Here is a 19,612-nt window from a genome sequence, read left to right as displayed (position 1 = left end):
CTGAAAACGGTAAGGGGCCTATGTGCTGCCCTCTCAATATTTTATAAAGCTGGGCCCCGGGAAATGGGGACATCAGGGTTGGCTCATCCTTGGGAAGTGGGCCACCTACGTCCCTGACCTATATGCATATGCAAAAATTAATGTGCCCTCAAGCAATACAACTGGTGCTATGTAAAGCGCTTTGATACCTGATTCGGGTCAGGTTCGCGCTATATAAAACTCTGTAAAAAAACAAAAAACATGGGACCTTACTCGCCCAGGGAATTAAAGAAAACAAGCACAGGAGACTGTACTTGTTTATTTTGTTTTTGATTTGGCCACAGATCCTCTGGAAAATCATAGAAAATTTTTAATCTAAACATTTTTGCCCAGACACGGTTACCTGGGGCCCCCCGCAACCAGTGCTAGGGGGTCAGAGTATTCCTACCCCGCCCCATTGCATTTTTTTCCCGTTTTTTTGGGAGTTGGGCCAAGTCCTGAGTCCCAAGATGTCTACCACTACTTTCTAGTAGAAGTGTTGGCAGCCAATCAGATCTCACTATGAGAACTGTCGGATCTGCAGACCCTCTGCGTCTCTATATATACATATATATATTTGTTTTACTTAAAAACTACTGAACAGATTTAAACCAAATTACGAGAACATGCTTTCTGCCAAATTTGGTGTAATTCCATTCAGCAGTTCGGGCTATAGTCACGTTCAAAATTCCTATGGGAAATTACGTGAGGAAAAGTTGTTTTGGGTCCTCCTACCTAATGGCAACTGCCAGTAGGTGATTTAAAAATATATGTAAATAAACAAACAAAGGATCCCTATACTCTCAGTCCTTTTTGCAATGGTTGTCTCTTCAGATTTCAAGCCGTGCAGTGTCTCTGGCCATTTTTTGTTGCTCAAGTGAATATGGAGAGTGGATAGATCTATAGATAGATCTATTATTCACCATAAAAACAAAGGGTACAGGAACGTTATAGTTAGGCTCAGATTCCACTTATACAAAATCTGCTCTAACTATAACTTACGGGCCCGCAATGCACTGTTTATTACCTCACATATTACATCACTCATGACATGGTCAGTGACATCACTGAGGACATCACTAATGACATTATCCACAGAACTACTCACACACCCTCTCACACTCCTATATAACCTCTCATGCACCCACTCACACACCCACACAATCACTCACAGACCCGTACAAGTACTCACACAACCACTTACTCATCAATAAAGCCACTCACACACCCACTTATAGTGAAGATTCGTCAAACTATGCCAAAGATATAAACAAGTTACAAAACCCTTTTCCTATGGAAACATGGTCCAATTGTTAAAACTATAACTACCTACTGGCGTCCGCCAGTAGGTAACATGGCATACATCTATATATACATATTGTCAGCATACAAATATTTATTAGTTACATGTGAAAACGGTGAATAGCCAAAAGCAGTAAAGTTACTACAGAGTCTAAGAGTAAATGTGCACGTTTGCAGGTTTTTCTACTTTTGTGAATAGGGATGATAGTCTTTTTTGACCTGTAATTATTGACCTTTTCCTTGTGCCACTTTTTTTCTCAATTATCCCTATCCAGAGTAGAAACTAGCCATGCATTCTTACGTCTCACAAGCGGCTCCTTTAGATGACACTCAACATAATATTGTAAGGACAAAAGTAGCTGACATGAGAGCTTTCCATTCACAGATTTGCTGTAATCAGGATCAGGGTATTTCACAATAAGTCCCTCAAAGCAAGATTCTGGTTACATTTCTGGATTAACCAGAGTGGTTAAATGATCTTCATTTCGATGAGGTTATGTACATTTGTTTTACAGGGATATCTTGAATACCTGGCATGATCCATTCTTTCTGGTTCTAGGTTTTAGACCCCAAGATCTGAAGTATTTTTACAGCAAACTAGCAGTGTAACTGTTCTTTCTTCACTCCAAGAAAGAATTTGCCATGACATGTTTCGGTGAGAGGTTAGTGTCTGCCATTTTCTCCCACAGTCTCTGGCCGAACAGAGTTGAAATGTTCAAACAAAGGTTACAATACTGTTTTCTCTAATGACTCATCCATGAAGTACGATATCAATATGCATACTTAATGGATGCTTTAGATGAAAATCTGTCATTCCAGGCACTTGCAACACAACACAGCGATGTAATGCATTACAATACATCTCTGCATCATACTACAATATAACACCACAAAACACACATAGCTGCACTACAGCACAGCATGACACTGACAAACTACACAAGACTATAGTACACTGCACAAAAATATGATATAACACTGCAACACCACACTGACTTACTTATTCTGTACACTATAGCAAAGCATTGCACTACAAGCCAAGACAACCTAACCTTATACAACTCTACTTCACATCACATAGACCTTTGCAGTACCCTAGGGCCCAAAAACATCACACTACAACCCTACACTGTCAGGAAACTGGCTTTTTGCATGTTCCCACCCCAGTTCTTGCCCCTATTTGAGTACTAGTTGCTGTTTTTTCGACTTGCACTTAGGCCTGTTAACCTGACCCCAGTGCCAGTGTACTGACCCATTATAAAAGATTTCTTGAATTGGATGACCCCAATTTGCAAGCACTAACTTACTTTTGAGTCCCTAGTATATGGTGCAGAGATGACAAAATACAAGAAGGCTACCAGCCTCCCACTGCAGACTAGAAGGGTAGTGTTCACAATGCTAGTTTGATTATGGCATTGCCATTAATGGCAAAGCCACCCGTTCCCTTAATGATATATGTAATTCACCCCTAAGGAAGCCATATAGACCCCTATGGCAGGGAGCTGTATATTGTTAAGCAAGACATATAAGTTAATATAACCTTAGCAGCAAACCCCTTAAATATGTTGTTTTGATGAGGAAAGTTAGTCCGGCTAACTTCTGAATGGGACTACCTTACATCTAATTCAACTTGATGCCCAAATCGAAATTAATGTCACTGTTAAAGTTGGTCAGCTTTTAAAAAGTTGACACTCTGTGCCCTAGCTAGTCCAGTGGCTTTGTGCAGGCCCGGGCCAACAGACAGCTTTCTGCCCACCTGGGGAGAGATATGAACAACTCCAAGGCTTAAGCACAAAGGCAGTTGCTGCAGAGAGAGGTGCCACCTCCTCTCCCAGAAAGGCCAACTGAGGTGTTAGCCCAAAAGGCAGGCTCAAAGGAAATGCCACCTTTAAAGGGTACTAATAAACAACTAAGGGTTGGCTCTAATCAGTATGGCTGAGCCTGCATATAACATAACAAAAGAGAAATTGCCAGTACTGATAACACCACAGTAACATAAATTCAAAACACCGTACTTGAGAAGAAATTCAAGACCGGATGCTAGTTAATAGCTTTTTATTCTTATTTCTTGATTTTATCAAAAGGTACTTATACTTTTTGTGAAAACAAACATGTAAAAACAATTCGATATCCAAACTCAAAATTGAAGGTAATCATTCATCATATCACTCATGTCACAACCAAACAAAAAGCAATCATTCAAGGGGAGAAGGGGAACACTAAATGGAAGAACTACAAATTTTATCAAAACATACAATATTTACAATATCATACAACACTATACATAAGACAGGAGAAGCCAAGTGTCTGCAAAAACAGTCAAATAAATTCTTTCAATAAACAATCACTTTTGATGTACAATCCTATAACTAAATATATGAGAGTACTTGTTAGGTCTTTGGAAAAGGATTATGTACAAAGGTTAGAGATAAGCAACAGTTATTTGTGACATTCAAGCTTATCACTAAAGCAGACAACAGTATGGCTGGGGCCTACGCGTTTCGAATCCCAGTGGTTTATAGGGATTCTCTTCAGGGCCTTTAGGGTTCTCTACAAAAATGAAAAAGAGAAGAAAAAAGGGGAGAGAATTAGAAGAAACTCTAGATACAAGATTAATTTAGTCACAAGATCAACATCAGTCGCATACACTCAGTGTTTACCCAGAATTCCTCAGGCTAGCCACTAGTTTATCACGGTCTAACTGACTAATGTTTAGAAGTTTTTTTCTTGAATCTTTAAAAATTACCGCAGGTGGGGAACTCTATCTAAGGTGACTGAGCTATACTCACCTTCTGTGTTTTAGAAGAATGGAGCTATTCTCAGGTGAAGATTAATTAACACAGTAGAATGTTGGTGGACCTACACAAAAAGGATAGAGATGAGTTCAGGGGGTGGGGGAAGGGGGTTAAGTTAAAGTGCTGACGCTGTTACAGGAAGATCTCACCTGGTGGAAAATGTTAGAACCAGCGTATGAAGTGGCTGTCAATTTTTTCACTGGACGAGTCTTTGAAAAGTAAAAAGAAAACGCATCACTAATTAAGCCTTCTAAAACGTGTGCATCATAAAAAGACACAGTTAATAAGGCTTGTTACCGGTATGCGGTGTTCAGCAAAAGAATGAAGTAGCACTTGTTCGCGGAAAAACGTCTGTCAAGACGAAGCTTTTAATGCGTGGTTCATCTAAAGAAACAACAATAGACTCTATTAACCGCCAACACGCGATAATTTCAAACATGAGGTTGAAAAATGGAGCGGCAGCTTACCGGCGTTACAAGTCAGCTACGTGTGGCTTCCGTAGATAAAGCACACGGTTGTTTTAATTTCCAGGCGCCAAGAGGCTGGAATACAGAATGAAACGCGTAAAGGTCAATTGCATAGCAGACGCGTACAAAGCGTTCATTAGTTAAGGCTCAGAGCGTGACCTCATAGATTAATACAGCCTGGGGCTTACCGGTGCATTTTTCTTCAACGTGGTTTAGCGAAGAGTATTTTAAGCTAAGAAAAAAAATATAAAAAGGCCAGGGTGAGAAACTACTTGAAAGTGATTTAAACTAAGAGCGATATTAGCGCAATTACAGTTTCAAGTACTCACTATTTTTAAATGTGGCAAGTTTTTCAAACGAGGCAGCGTCCAAGACAGCACTACACGGCGGCTCCTGCGCAGTAGCAGGCTGTAGTGAAACTGCTCTGCCTATATACATGGCTAATGAGCAGGTGGCCGCCCATTCAGTGTTCAAGATCACCTAAGAAAGCTGGACTGGATCCAAGGTGAGCTCCGGATCGGAGTTCCTAAAGGCACACACCACAATACATTACATTGCAGGCATAGGAAATGGAAATGCTACAGACCCTTTATAGTTTGAAGATTTCACTTAATTCGTTAAGTCCAGATACTGCTGTATCAAACTTCACGATAAGGAACGCTTCACGTTTAGATAGCGTCAGATTTAAATCACCACCTCTGGGATTTCGCTCTATTTTGGAGATTACTGTCCACTTCAGGTCACTCACAGTATGCTGAAGTCGCAAACTCATATAACTCCGCAAACCCATATAACCGTCCCAATAGAAATAGGAATTGGAACACTAATCAGCAGCAACAGCAGAACCAGTCGCCGAATTTTTTAGGGAGAGGCCAAACACTCCCGAGAGGTCGAGTGAGAACCAACGTCCAGTGGGAGATGAAAACGAGACGACAACATTACAAAAATTAAACATGTCGCCAATCTTCAACCTATCTAAAAAAGTGTTGACCCCGGATGAGGTTAGTGTTCTGGCAAAAGGGTTGTCATTTGTACCATCTAAGAGAACTGACTTCGTTAAAATGAAGTCTGAGTTTATAGAGTTTTGCAGAAAACTACGCTTAACGGTGTTCTTTAGTGAAAATCCTACCATTCAACCCGTAGAGGTCACTGGTCTTAGAAACAAATCTACCTTCTGTCCCCCAGCTAACAAAGTCCCAAAGAACCTTTTAACATTTGAGAAAAGTGTATTATCTGCTATATCGGCCATGGAACAGGAGAAAAAATATATCAAGTTCAACACCACTAAAAAAGAAATGACGGCTTTAAATAACCTTAAAACTGACAATACGGTTGTAATTAAGCAAGCAGACAAGGGCGGGGCCATCGTGGTGTGGGATATTAACGATTACACCACTGAAGTACTAAAGCAGCTACAAGATACTGCTTGTTACCGCAAGATAAACAAAGATCCTACCACAGAACTACAGAATGAGCTCTTTGCTATTGTGCAAGGGGGCTTCGACTTAGGTTTCGTTGGTCCAAAAGAGGCTGAATATTTGAAAAATAAACATACTAAAGTTCCTATGTTTTATGTTTTGCCAAAAATACACAAAGACCCTGACCATCCACCGGGTAGACCCATTGTGGCAGGGTGTGGCTCTGTATTAGAACCAGCGGCAAAATATGTGGATTGCTTTTTGAAAGAATTCATGATTGAGGTCAAATCCTATCTTCAGGATACTACCGATTTCATTAGAAAAATTGAAAATATAAACTTCAATGAAGGAGGTGACAGGCTTGTCACCCTAGACGTTACTGCATTATATACCCAAATCCCTCAAGATGAGGCTATAGCAGTACTTACCTACTTTCTTGACTCCAGGCCAAGACCAATGCGGGTGCCTACAAAGTTCATAGTGGACTTGGCAACTTTCACCTTAAAAAAGAATTACTTTTGTTTTAATGGTGAATTTTATTACCAAGTCAAGGGGGTAGCCATGGGCTGCCCCTTTGCCCCAGAATTGGCTGTCCTGTTTATGGCCATGTATGAGAATGCATACATCTATACCAACAACCCTTTTTCTCAATATATCGGAGCATGGCTCCGTTTTATTGATGATATTTTTTTGACATGGAAAGGTGATAGTGACACTTTAAACCAGTTTTATCAATGGCTTAATGATAGAACAGCTGACATTAAATTCAGCATTTCTGAATCCACCAGCAGGATTGCATTCTTAGACGTGGAGGTCTTTCCTTCCGATGGTAAGCTTGCAACTACCCTGTACACAAAACCTACCGACCGAAACAAGTCTCTTATGTTTAACAGCAACCACCCTAGAAATCTAAAAGAAAATCTCCCGTACGGGCAGTTTTTGCGAGTTCGCAGAAACTGCACATATAAAAAAGATTTCGAACAACATTCAGAAAACCTCACATCTAAATTATGTGAGAGGGGTTATCCAAAGAAACTTGTTAAAAATTGCATGAAAAGAGCACAATGGACCCCACGCAAAATCCTTCTAGAACGTAGATCCAAACCTGCCTTAGAAAAACAAGTATGTGTCACAACCTACTGCCCCAATGCCAATCGTCTAAAAAAGGTGATTAAACAGAACTGGCACCTGGTCAAGAATCTGGATGCCAGTCTAGTAAATGAACCACTATTTGCCTTCAAGAAAGAAAATAATATTGCAAACCACATTGTTCGGGCTGCTATGCCCATTGCCAAACCACAAACGTTACGCCAAATGATGGGGATGCCACCCATCGTTGGACACCACAAATGTGGAAACTGTTTATGCTGTGAATCCACTATGGAAGGTTCCTTGTTTCAACATAACGGAGTGTCATTGGAAACATGACACTATGAGTAACTGTAAGAGCAAATATGTGGTATATGGTATTATATGCCCATGCCAATTGCTATATATTGGCAAAACCAATCAAGAGATCAGACAAAGGATCTCGCAACATAAATCAAGGATCAATAGGAAAGTTGAAAATGCCCCCTTGGTGCAACATTGGACACGACTTCAGCATACTGTGAGTGACCTGAAGTGGACAGTAATCTCCAAAATAGAGCGAAATCCCAGAGGTGGTGATTTAAATCTGACGCTATCTAAACGTGAAGCGTTCCTTATCGTGAAGTTTGATACAGCAGTATCTGGACTTAACGAATTAAGTGAAATCTTCAAACTATAAAGGGTCTGTAGCATTTCCATTTCCTATGCCTGCAATGTAATGTATTGTGGTGTGTGCCTTTAGGAACTCCGATCCGGAGCTCACCTTGGATCCAGTCCAGCTTTCTTAGGTGATCTTGAACACTGAATGGGCGGCCACCTGCTCATTAGCCATGTATATAGGCAGAGCAGTTTCACTACAGCCTGCTACTGCGCAGGAGCCGCCGTGTAGTGCTGTCTTGGACGCTGCCTCGTTTGAAAAACTTGCCACATTTAAAAATAGTGAGTACTTGAAACTGTAATTGCGCTAATATCGCTCTTAGTTTAAATCACTTTCAAGTAGTTTCTCACCCTGGCCTTTTTATATTTTTTTTCTTAGCTTAAAATACTCTTCGCTAAACCACGTTGAAGAAAAATGCACCGGTAAGCCCCAGGCTGTATTAATCTATGAGGTCACGCTCTGAGCCTTAACTAATGAACGCTTTGTACGCGTCTGCTATGCAATTGACCTTTACGCGTTTCATTCTGTATTCCAGCCTCTTGGCGCCTGGAAATTAAAACAACCGTGTGCTTTATCTACGGAAGCCACACGTAGCTGACTTGTAACGCCGGTAAGCTGCCGCTCCATTTTTCAACCTCATGTTTGAAATTATCGCGTGTTGGCGGTTAATAGAGTCTATTGTTGTTTCTTTAGATGAACCACGCATTAAAAGCTTCGTCTTGACAGACGTTTTTCCGCGAACAAGTGCTACTTCATTCTTTTGCTGAACACCGCATACCGGTAACAAGCCTTATTAACTGTGTCTTTTTATGATGCACACGTTTTAGAAGGCTTAATTAGTGATGCGTTTTCTTTTTACTTTTCAAAGACTCGTCCAGTGAAAAAATTGACAGCCACTTCATACGCTGGTTCTAACATTTTCCACCAGGTGAGATCTTCCTGTAACAGCGTCAGCACTTTAACTTAACCCCCTTCCCCCACCCCCTGAACTCATCTCTATCCTTTTTGTGTAGGTCCACCAACATTCTACTGTGTTAATTAATCTTCACCTGAGAATAGCTCCATTCTTCTAAAACACAGAAGGTGAGTATAGCTCAGTCACCTTAGATAGAGTTCCCCACCTGCGGTAATTTTTAAAGATTCAAGAAAAAAACTTCTAAACATTAGTCAGTTAGACCGTGATAAACTAGTGGCTAGCCTGAGGAATTCTGGGTAAACACTGAGTGTATGCGACTGATGTTGATCTTGTGACTAAATTAATCTTGTATCTAGAGTTTCTTCTAATTCTCTCCCCTTTTTTCTTCTCTTTTTCATTTTTGTAGAGAACCCTAAAGGCCCTGAAGAGAATCCCTATAAACCACTGGGATTCGAAACGCGTAGGCCCCAGCCATACTGTTGTCTGCTTTAGTGATAAGCTTGAATGTCACAAATAACTGTTGCTTATCTCTAACCTTTGTACATAATCCTTTTCCAAAGACCTAACAAGTACTCTCATATATTTAGTTATAGGATTGTACATCAAAAGTGATTGTTTATTGAAAGAATTTATTTGACTGTTTTTGCAGACACTTGGCTTCTCCTGTCTTATGTATAGTGTTGTATGATATTGTAAATATTGTATGTTTTGATAAAATTTGTAGTTCTTCCATTTAGTGTTCCCCTTCTCCCCTTGAATGATTGCTTTTTGTTTGGTTGTGACATGAGTGATATGATGAATGATTACCTTCAATTTTGAGTTTGGATATCGAATTGTTTTTACATGTTTGTTTTCACAAAAAGTATAAGTACCTTTTGATAAAATCAAGAAATAAGAATAAAAAGCTATTAACTAGCATCCGGTCTTGAATTTCTTCTCAAGTACGGTGTTTTGAATTTATGTTACTGTGGTGTTATCAGTACTGGCAATTTCTCTTTTGTTATGTTACCTTTAAAGGGTGACAACACACCCGAGCAGGATGACTTTTGGAGGCAGGGACGGAGAGGAAAACACTGTCCTCAAGCCTGTTTTCCTGTGGGCTTGACAGTAGCAAGAATATTGCACACTGGGATTGCAAAATGCCACACATAACTTGAACTTAGTTGTAAAAAGGAGTGGGCGTACTAGCCCATTGGATAGTGACCACGTTGTCCCCGTAGGCACTTTCCCAGGGTAAAATAGGCACCCCTGGCATGCTAAACCTCAATACACCTTGGATTTGGAAAAATAACCCAACAAAGACTGTCCTCCTGCCCTTGGAATAGCACAAAGAGAGGATTCACTGTTGGAAGGACTGCACCTGCTGCACTTTGGACTAGTAAAATTTGGACTGTGCCTGCGGCTCCTGGCTTGGGAAAACATTGATCCCAGAGCCAGATTGAAGCAGTGACTCCAAGGGTTAGCTGGTTGGCCCCCTGGAACAGCACCATGGATACCAAAGTTGAGAAAGCCAAAACCGGCACAGCAGTATCCTCTTCAGAGGAATCACCACTGACTGCTGTTGGGTGCTCCTAGAGACATCTCCGATGTAGCCAAAAGTTGCACTTGAGTCTGCTGGACCCAGGACTGCTATCAAAGGATTTCTTGCCTTAGAGGGACACTAGCCTCTACCAAGGATATTCGCAGTGATTGCTGTGTCGGGAGAACAGTAGCCCAGCCGCTGCTGGCCTTCGACTGTCACAAAGAGGATGCCATGGGACCTCACATGCAGTGGCCAAAGTTGCCCCACCTCACCCATGCACCAAGGAATCACCCACAGCTCACCCTTGTCGACTGCACAGCTCCAGGATGATATTTGAACATCTTTTCTGCCTGCATCCCCAGCATAGGAACCACTTCATTGTTCTCTATGGTGGTTGTTTTCTAAAGCCTGGAACTGAACTGAAAAAGGGTCTGGTGGCCAGGTCACTGCCCAAAGTGACCTTAAGTCAGGCTGAAGTTGACAAACTAACTGTTTTAAACATTAAAAAAATTTACAAACTTTTGTTGACCAGTGCTGTTTTGTGGTTGTATTGAAAGTTTTTTTTATTGTTTTCAAAATACATATTTCTGGAACCTCCAATGAAATTTGATGAACATGGATTCTAAAAATGTATAAAAATATGTTCTATTTTCATATAGTATTGTTGTATCTCTTGTGTGACTTTCTTATTCCATTGTTTGGTGCTCTTACATGATTTACACTAAGTTCCTTTGTCAAGCTTCGCTGCTCGAAGCCCCAGATACCCAGGGTTGAACAAAGGTGATACAAACAAGCTTCACTGGACCCAAGACAGTTTTTGTGACTGTATTCCATGATAAGGCTTCTACTGCGATTTCATATAATAATCTGAAATTCTCACATACATAATATATCATACCATGAGACAACCACATGTTTAAAGGAAGCACATTGCCTCTTATTCCCTAGAATACCCGGTAAAGCAATGGAGAATCACAGTTACCTTTTTTCGATGTTCCAGGATTTTACAACATAACAAGATGTTCTCATTTGAATTTGCAGAAGCAGATGTATGCAAAAAAGCCATAAAGATGTTTATGTCCATGCGCCGGACAGCTTCCATCAGTCGAACTGTAATGACAACCCAGAGAAACAGACACATGTACAAATAATGCCCAAACAGAGGTTATTTGACATTTTTTAGCAGTTTAGAAAAAAGTGTCACAATATATTTTTAAATTGCAGCAAAATGTGCATGAAATACTAACGAAAGGACACTTGTCCAAGATGCATTGGTGCTTGTGCAAATTATGTTTCATGTTATTTTTTTACAAATTGATTATATCTGGAATTCAGCAGTAGGTCTTGCCACATTGAGATTGACACGTTGTGTTCATTTTAGACTTTTACTCCAACTGTTAGGATCATAATTGGTTTTTGTACCTCATTCCACAAAACTTACAGGTGATTCGTTTTAGCTTGCTAATCAGGGTGACAGCTGTTGTGATCTTCCGTCCCCGCCCCGTTCCGCCGTGGCTTTTGCCGTTTGTTGCGGAGGGCTAAAGGACCGGACATACCTGACTAGCACTTGCGGGTTGGGAACAGCTGATGTGTGCGCGAGACGCCTGACTCACTGCTATTTAAGCAGCATGCCGGCGCGGACGCGAGAACACCAGCGGTAGGTCTTGTCACCTATCCTTTTGCCCTGCTGCTATTTTTAAAAACCGCATTGAGATTGACACTTTGTGTTCATTTCAGACTTTTACTCTACCTGCTGGGATCGTAATTGGTTTTTGTACCTCATTCCACATGCTTACCGGCACTTTGTTTTAGCTTGCTAATCAGGGTGGCAGCTGTTGTGATCTTCCCTACCCGCCCGTTCTGCCGTGGCTTGTGCCATTTGTTGCGGAGGGCTAAGGGACCGGACATATCTGACTAGTACTTCTGGGTTGGAAACAACTGATGTGTGCGCGAGACGCCAGACTCACTGCTATTTAAGCAGCATGACAGAGCGGATGCACAGAGGGCGTGCCGCTGGCACGCCAAAGGCAAGCCTGTCTGCACCCATCCGCGCCTCGATCGGGCCCAGGGCCACCCCCTGTGTCCGTTCCCTACTGATCTTGGGCCCAAGTTTAAAATATACAAGAGATACTCTTGTAAGTCTTAACCCCCAGATGAAGGATTCCTGTCCGCAACTCGATCCTTTGAAAGAGCCTAAGGTGTGCCCTTTGTGTGATATGAAGTTCCTCTTCACCAAAACAAAATGCAGCTTTAACTCGCATCAAGTCCTTTACCCGCAAACAGTTTTGCAAAAGTCCCTCCAGGGCCTACTCCTGAATACACGCTCTTTAATTAAACACAACATTGAATTCGCCGAGCTGCTGGAACCTCACAATATAGATATGGCATTTGTCACGGAGACGTGGGCAGATGGATACTTATTAATCAGGAATGACAGACAGGATAAGCGGGGAGGAGAAATAGTGATTATTATCAAGGACACCTTGTTGATGAAAAGCTCTACTTGAGGAAGCAGTCCTGATTGTGAACTGCTTTCATTTAGAATCACCATCAGTGAAAACTATATATTTAACGGCATACTGCTGTATAGACCACCAGGGTCTAAGAACAAGTTTGTAGAGACAAAAGTCATCGAGTCTAGTGTTGACTTTCAGGAATTTTCTATCTTAGGTGACTTCAACTACCATTTAGAAAATATAAATGACCAATATACAATCTCGTTCTAGAGCTGATGGCCAGTGTCTTGATGGAACAACTGATCAAGCATCCTACCCACGAGGATGGACACACCCTAGATGGAAATATCTAATCCTCAATTGAAAGTGCAGGAGAGGTTTCCAATCCCATGTTCTGATCATAAGGCCATTCGGCTGGTACTTACCTCGTCCCATCATCTTACTCGTCCTCATTCTGCTCTTAGGACTTTTAAAGGGAGAAATTGGAAGGAAATCAGCCCACAGCAGCTGCAATTAACATCAGCTGCCTCTAAACCGACACTAATGCCCGAAGTAAATACATCCACCAATATTTTACTAATTGGATAGCAACCGCAGTAAATATTCTAGCTCCAGAAAAAACATTTACTAGCAAATGGTTGAAGAAATCAGAACCTTGGTCTGGGACTCACTGCGCATCCGGAAGCAACTATGCAGACAAGCTGAAAGGCGCTGGAGAAAAACTTATAGGGAAGCCAAAAAAAACGTTTATACACAGTCACTGACCGAATATAAAAAGATGATTCTGGAGAAAAAAAGCAGCTATTACTCTGATAAATTGAGCAGGCGGGCAACTCAAGTAAATTACTTTTCTCAACTTTAAAGGAATCAGTGACACTTCCCACCCCACTAGCACTGAATAGCAATGTTACTTTCTGCAATTAACTCGCAGATTCCTTTAGGGACACAGTGCTTTCTATCTATGATTTCTTCAGTGGAAAAGGCAATGAGCCTCAAGTGAATCAACCCTCTTCACCTACGCGACATCCTGGCCATGGCTTGAATGCTTTTATCCCCCAAATGTAGAACAGGTTTCGCAGATAGTCAGATTGGTGAAAGCAGGGGCTCCTAAAATATTCCAACAGGCAGCTGATGAGATCAGCGAGCAACTCTGTCTGATTTTCAACGAGATCCTTATGTCCAGCATTTTCCCAGAGGCTTGGAGGAAGGTCTCCATCCTCCCCCTGCTGAAAAAACCTAGACACCAGCAATCACAATAATTATCGGCCCATAGCAAGGATTCCGTTCCCAGCTAAAGTTTTGGAAAAAATAATAAATCTCCAACTTACGACCTTTGTTTCCTCAGAAAATCTGCTGGACTCTTCACAATACGGCTTCCGGCAAGGGCATGGTACAGAGACGGCCTTGGTCATGGCAGCAGAGGAGCTTCGCTCTATGCTGGTTTCCGGTGCAAAGGCCGCCTTGATCCTTTTGGATCTTTCAGCGGCCTTTGACACCGTGAACCATGGCATCCTCATTCTAAGGCTTCAGAAGTTGGGAGTGTCAAGCTCAGCACTAAGCTTAATCAAATCCTACCTTAACAATAGGCGACAGTAGGTTCAGATTGATGATTCTTGTTCAAAACATTTTTTCACTTCCTTGTGGGGTACCGCAGGGCTCATCTTTAAGCCCTAAGCTGTTCAATCAGTATGTCACCCCCCTAGCTGACGTCATCAGGCAGTGTGGCTTCTCGCTAGTGTCCTACGCTGATGATACCCAGATTGTAGTATCCATCTGAGTCAATCTGGAAGAAACGGCGGCCAGCTTTAATCAGTGCATGACCTGCATGGATCACTGGATGCGGGCAAAGTGCCTAAAGCTTAATGGAAGTAAAACAGAGGTGCTTCTGCTGGGCTCAGACTCCACCATTTGGTCTCAGAAATGGTGGCCCCCAGCTATGGGAATACTTCCCACCCCAGTGCGTAAAGCTAAAAATCTAGGCTTCATCTTCGATGACAGTCTCACCTTCCAACATCAAACCAAGGTCGCCTCTCAGGTACATTTAACTCTAAAACGAATTCAGAAGGTGAAACCTTGTATTCCCCCACCTGCAGTAAAAACATTGGTAACAACTTTGGCATTGGCCAGACTGGACTATGGAAACGCCCTTTATCTGGGCCTTCAGAAACAGCACTTGCTTAAACTGCAGCGTCAAGTCAAAATTGTCAGAACAGAAGTTAAGTAGTGTAAGGGGTAACAGATGCTGAAAACAAGAGCAGTGAGATAAAGCAGCATTAGGCAATGCGCAGGTAGGTGGGACTCCCCGAGGGCCCTGTATATCCAGGTTGACAAATGACAAGAATTTCATTAAGAAGAAAGCAACGATTAGGTCAGGTGGGGGGACAGTAGGACCTGTCTAAGAAGTGAACACCAGGTCACTTGACAAAATATACCCGCTTAACCTGACCCACCACCAGTAGGTACCAAAAAAATGGGGCGAGGCCTAAAAGGTGAAAACATATATGTGGAAAGGGGACCAAATGATATAACAAAATAACGGTGGAATTATTATCTCACTTCTAATAAATGTTGATGATCAACTCCAAGGATCTACTTAAAACCTTCCCATCATACATTTCATATATCAACCTTTTCTAAACTCAAAACCTAAATTGAGATACAAAGCTAAATGTTTGGTATTTTGCATCATTGCTCTATAGGTTGTCTCATATTTCATATTTATTCAAATGTATCAGCGACAGCTTAGTTTATCTGCATGTTAAACTATATTTTGAGCATTTGCATAGTGCACATTTTGCCTTTGGCTTTGTCCTATGGTGCTGTCCGCAATCTGGTGGCTTTCCACGTGATGCAAGTGTTTACAAAGCAGACCAGCCTCTGCTTTGCTTTATGGAGTAAAGATGTGTTATTGGTATTGTGGGCTGGTCATACTTTGGGTGAACTGGATAGTTAAGGGTTAAGGCTGTACAGCGCATACATTCTCCAAATAGCTAAGTATAGGTGTGCATGTGCTTCTGTGTATGTGCTGTGTGTGTAGTGTTTGTAATGTTGGTGCTTTTGGTTGAAAAGTGTATCTGAATCTGTGTTCAATGCATGCTAATGTTTTCTGTTGGAGGAGCTACTGTGATAGCCATCATACTGCATGCCTGCAGTGTGTGGCATGCTGAATATGTGGGTGGTGTTCTATTTAATATGTTGTGGAACTCTGTGAGTTTCGTAATCAGTAAGGCTACGGTAACTCACATGCTGGCCACCTAAATTACATATCTTGTCTGTGTTGAGTTTGTGAAACATGTTCCGTCTTATGTGTTCTGTTGGAGTTGTGTGGCGGTTCCTAAGTGCAGTTGAGACCCCCATGGTAACTGATCATAGATTCATCTTGAATGTGTTGAATTTATGTGAAAGAGTGCTTGATTTTATTTCGGAGCATTCTGTGGGAGAAAGGCAGGCTGTCTTGCTCAGGTTTAGTTATTTCCTGTATCCTACTTCTATGTAAATCTAACTGCTTGAACTACACCTTGCACGTGATGAAGCCTACGGAGGGAAATGTAAAGAGAATTAGCACTCCCAACAAAGCTTCCATAACTATGCAGACGTAATAAAAGTGCCTCTCATGATAAATTCTAGAGCTGTTACTCTCCATTTTTATATTGAGACTCCTCAAATGTTATGCTGTGTTAAAGCCCCCGGCATACAAGACAGCATGTCCAGGAGCTCTCTAACCTATCCAAAAGGACACAAATGGCATTTGATAATCACAAAGAGCCTTTGGTCAGAACTTAGGGTTAGGTTGAGGGCACAAGTATCTCTAGATTGAATGTCGATTTCGATTACAGAGTCCCATATGTCTGCACAAACTGAAGAAAGTGGCCCCTCAGATGGTCCTACCTTCATGCCCCAAGTTGCTGCTGATTGAAATTATAACATTAAATACAATATAATAACATAGTGTAAACTAACATAACATAACATAACTTATTAATCTACCAGAGTTTAAAAGCCATGTTTGCTTGAAAACTAATCAGTTTAAAGATGGATACAAAAATGTCCTGAAACTCTGTAGCTGCACGTTTCACTGCCAGTCCTGTAATGCTCTTGGTGAAAAAGGCCCTCCAACTTGGGTCTCCCTTTTCCCCCAGTTGTATAGTTGTTGCCTGCCTTTCTCTGTTTGCAAAATGTGAATATTTGAGTCTGGATGGGTGATGGGGGACCATGCATGGTCAATTCAACTCATCTATGTTAGACTTCAGATACAGCTGAACAATTGTTTATGTTAAGTGACTATACCTGTGAATTTATGATAAGGTTTTTTTTTTACCCTGGAATGGTGCAGCTGTTTGTGACTTTTGTATCAAATATAAGAGATTAATATATATAGATTTAGAAGGCACTGCTATGGCAGGCTCTTCTAATTTGCACATGTAGCAAATCACTGCATTTTGTTAGTGAGGCTTACAAGTTGTGTTCCTGCTCCTTTGCTCCCCATTGGAATATATTTTCTCCAGATCACATGTTTTGGACAATAACTTCTGAAGCTATTTGCCACATCTATGAAAGTTCTAAAATGTCAGCATTTTTGGTGGCCCAGCCTACAACTGTTCATTTTGCTTTATATTCCTGGGTTTAGGTACCTCCTATCCACAGCCTAGGAGTTCTGTAAAAATGTGTCCGTACTGAACAAAGATTCCATTTGTGAGCGAGCCCAGGCTTCTCCTTTTGCCATCAGCATACACTGTCCCTCGGTCTCCGTGAGCCAGGTACTTCCAAAGACACCTGCCGTCTAAGGTAGCTCTGCGGCCACCAGCAGCATTTGGCTGCACATTTTCACAGCCCACACTACACTTGATCATCTTTAATGTCCTCATATGGATTTGGGGGGCCCTGGGTAAGACATAATGTGAGGGCATCTGTACAGTACAAATTTGAAATGTATTACCCATTTCCTACTATTTCAATACTGCTTGATGCCAAACAATACTAAATCATATGTCACACTATAACAGGAGCACACAATAACAGATTAAATATGTCCTGACAGGGATCCCATAAGTCCTTAAAATGACTCAAAAGAGTCAGTAGTGGCATGAGGTAGAGAGTTTTAACAGAGAAACAGAATAGTCAAAGATCAAATAGTGAGAAAGTTCACTTTCCCACGGGGCCTCTTGGAAGGTGGGGGCCCTGGGCAATTGCCTAATTTGTCTATGCCTTAAAACGTCTTTGACCATCTTGCCTGGTGATCCAGTGGCCTTCCAAGCCTACCACACCCATGCCTTAAGGCTCGAATAATTTGTCAGTGCTGTGTTTGGTTGTTGAATGGCCATTCTGCCGAGGTGGTGCCAGGATTTGAAACACAGCCAGTACCTCCCACCACAATGACTGTGGCCCAACACGCTCAGAAATGAAATACTAAATGATGAATGCCGGCGCCATACATTGTAACATTGAGTAACTGCTGCCTCCATATCCGCATGTACTTGAATATTGAGGGGTTGATTCATCTGCATTTCACGTACTATATTATTACATAACAGCTTCAAGGACAGTGTGTTCTGTGCTGAAAATTTACTTTTTACAGAAATGCATCCCTTCATTTTATTAAAAGTATAAACAATCAAAGAACTCACACAAAGGGGAAAACTCAGGGGCAGATTTACAAGAAAGTGACCCAGGGGCATATTATCAAGGACCGGTGTTAAAATTATCGCCGTTTTATCGGCAGGAAACTGCAGATAAAACGGCGATAATGGGCTTGATAATACGCCCTTGTTAATTCCCATAGAAGCCCATGTTCTGGTATTAACATGGGCTTCTATGGAAATTAACAAGGGCGTATTATAAAAAGCCCATTATCGTTGTTTTATCGGCAGGAAACTGCCGATAAAATGGCGATAATTTTAACACCGATCCTTGATAATATGCCCCTCAGTGCCTAATGCAAGCCACATTGAGTCACTTTCAAAGCACAGGGATGCAACATATTTACAACAATATGTCGCATCTCAGGGCTTCCCTCTGCGCTGGCTTACAAACTGCACCCGTGAGCCGTGCATCGTGGGGAGATTGTTTTTGTTCAGGAAGGGTTCCCTTCCTGCACAAAAACAATCTGAAATGCCGTTTTTCAACTTCTATGTGCGCTGCATTAGCACCCATAGAAGTTGAAAGACTGCATTGTTTCAATGATTGTTGATGTGCCGGAAGGTAACCCTTCCTGAACATAAACAATCATTAGAGGTGATTTTCTCTTTCTATGTGTGCTGCAAAATGCAGCACACATAGGAAGAGGAAAATAAAACGAGGAGAAATTAATACATTTCTCCTTGTTGCGCCTCCCTACGCCTCTGCTGGGGAGGCATAGCATTCACACTCATTTCCAGATTTATGATTCCTTGTGAATCTGAAAATGTGTCTAGTTCCATGGGTGCTGCATGTGAACACCCATAGCAACACCCATGGAAAGTCCCTTTCATGCAAAGTGCTGCGTGTAAAGGGGTCATATTTACAAGGACAAGCAAAGTCACACAGGGTGGCTTTTCCTGTCCTTGTAAATATGGAGCGTTACCATGCGCCACCGGTACAACACAAAAAATGATGAACCGGTGTGTCAAGGGGCTTGTAAATCTGCCACTCAGAGTACATTTATGTCTAGTGGCATGAGGTAATGAGGGGTTTTGCTTTCGACCACTTACCTCCCTGAGGGACTGGTCTGCAGCAGCAGATTACTGCCCTCAGGCGGGCTCGCATGCGGAACTACAAGAGAAACAGAAAGAATCATTTGGTCTTTCTCTCTAAAACCAGATTTCACCATTTCATCATATTGATTTACAATGTTACACCCTGTGCCACTCAGCCATTTTCTCGTTGAAATGTAGTAGCTAACTACTAAAGGGAATCCGCTATATTCAAATGCCATGGTCGGGGAACAGTCGGAACACTGTGGTATAAACCATGAGTGTTCCAAGTCCGCTAGATCT

At 41.7% G+C, this 19,612-nt stretch overlaps 1 protein-coding gene across 1 annotated transcript in view; it reads right to left on the bottom strand.

Moving 5' to 3' along the window:
• LOC147673594 (maestro heat-like repeat-containing protein family member 1) overlaps positions 1-19,612 on the bottom strand; it is an 85,203-nt gene that overhangs the window by 64,111 nt on the left and 1,480 nt on the right. The window contains exons 2-3 of the mRNA XM_086946377.1: positions 19,328-19,388; positions 11,168-11,295 (exon numbers count right to left, since the gene is read on the bottom strand). Coding sequence (XP_086802503.1) covers positions 11,168-11,295; positions 19,328-19,388 — 189 coding nt within the window. The remainder of the gene's footprint in view (positions 1-11,167; positions 11,296-19,327; positions 19,389-19,612) is intronic.

This window comes from Lissotriton vulgaris, chromosome 12, assembly GCF_964263255.1.
Source record: "Lissotriton vulgaris chromosome 12, aLisVul1.2, whole genome shotgun sequence".
In the NCBI taxonomy this organism is placed as follows: domain Eukaryota; kingdom Metazoa; phylum Chordata; class Amphibia; order Caudata; family Salamandridae; genus Lissotriton; species Lissotriton vulgaris.
The sequence above is the reverse complement of the archived record's forward strand: the minus strand, read 5'-3'. Positions and strand labels throughout refer to the sequence as shown.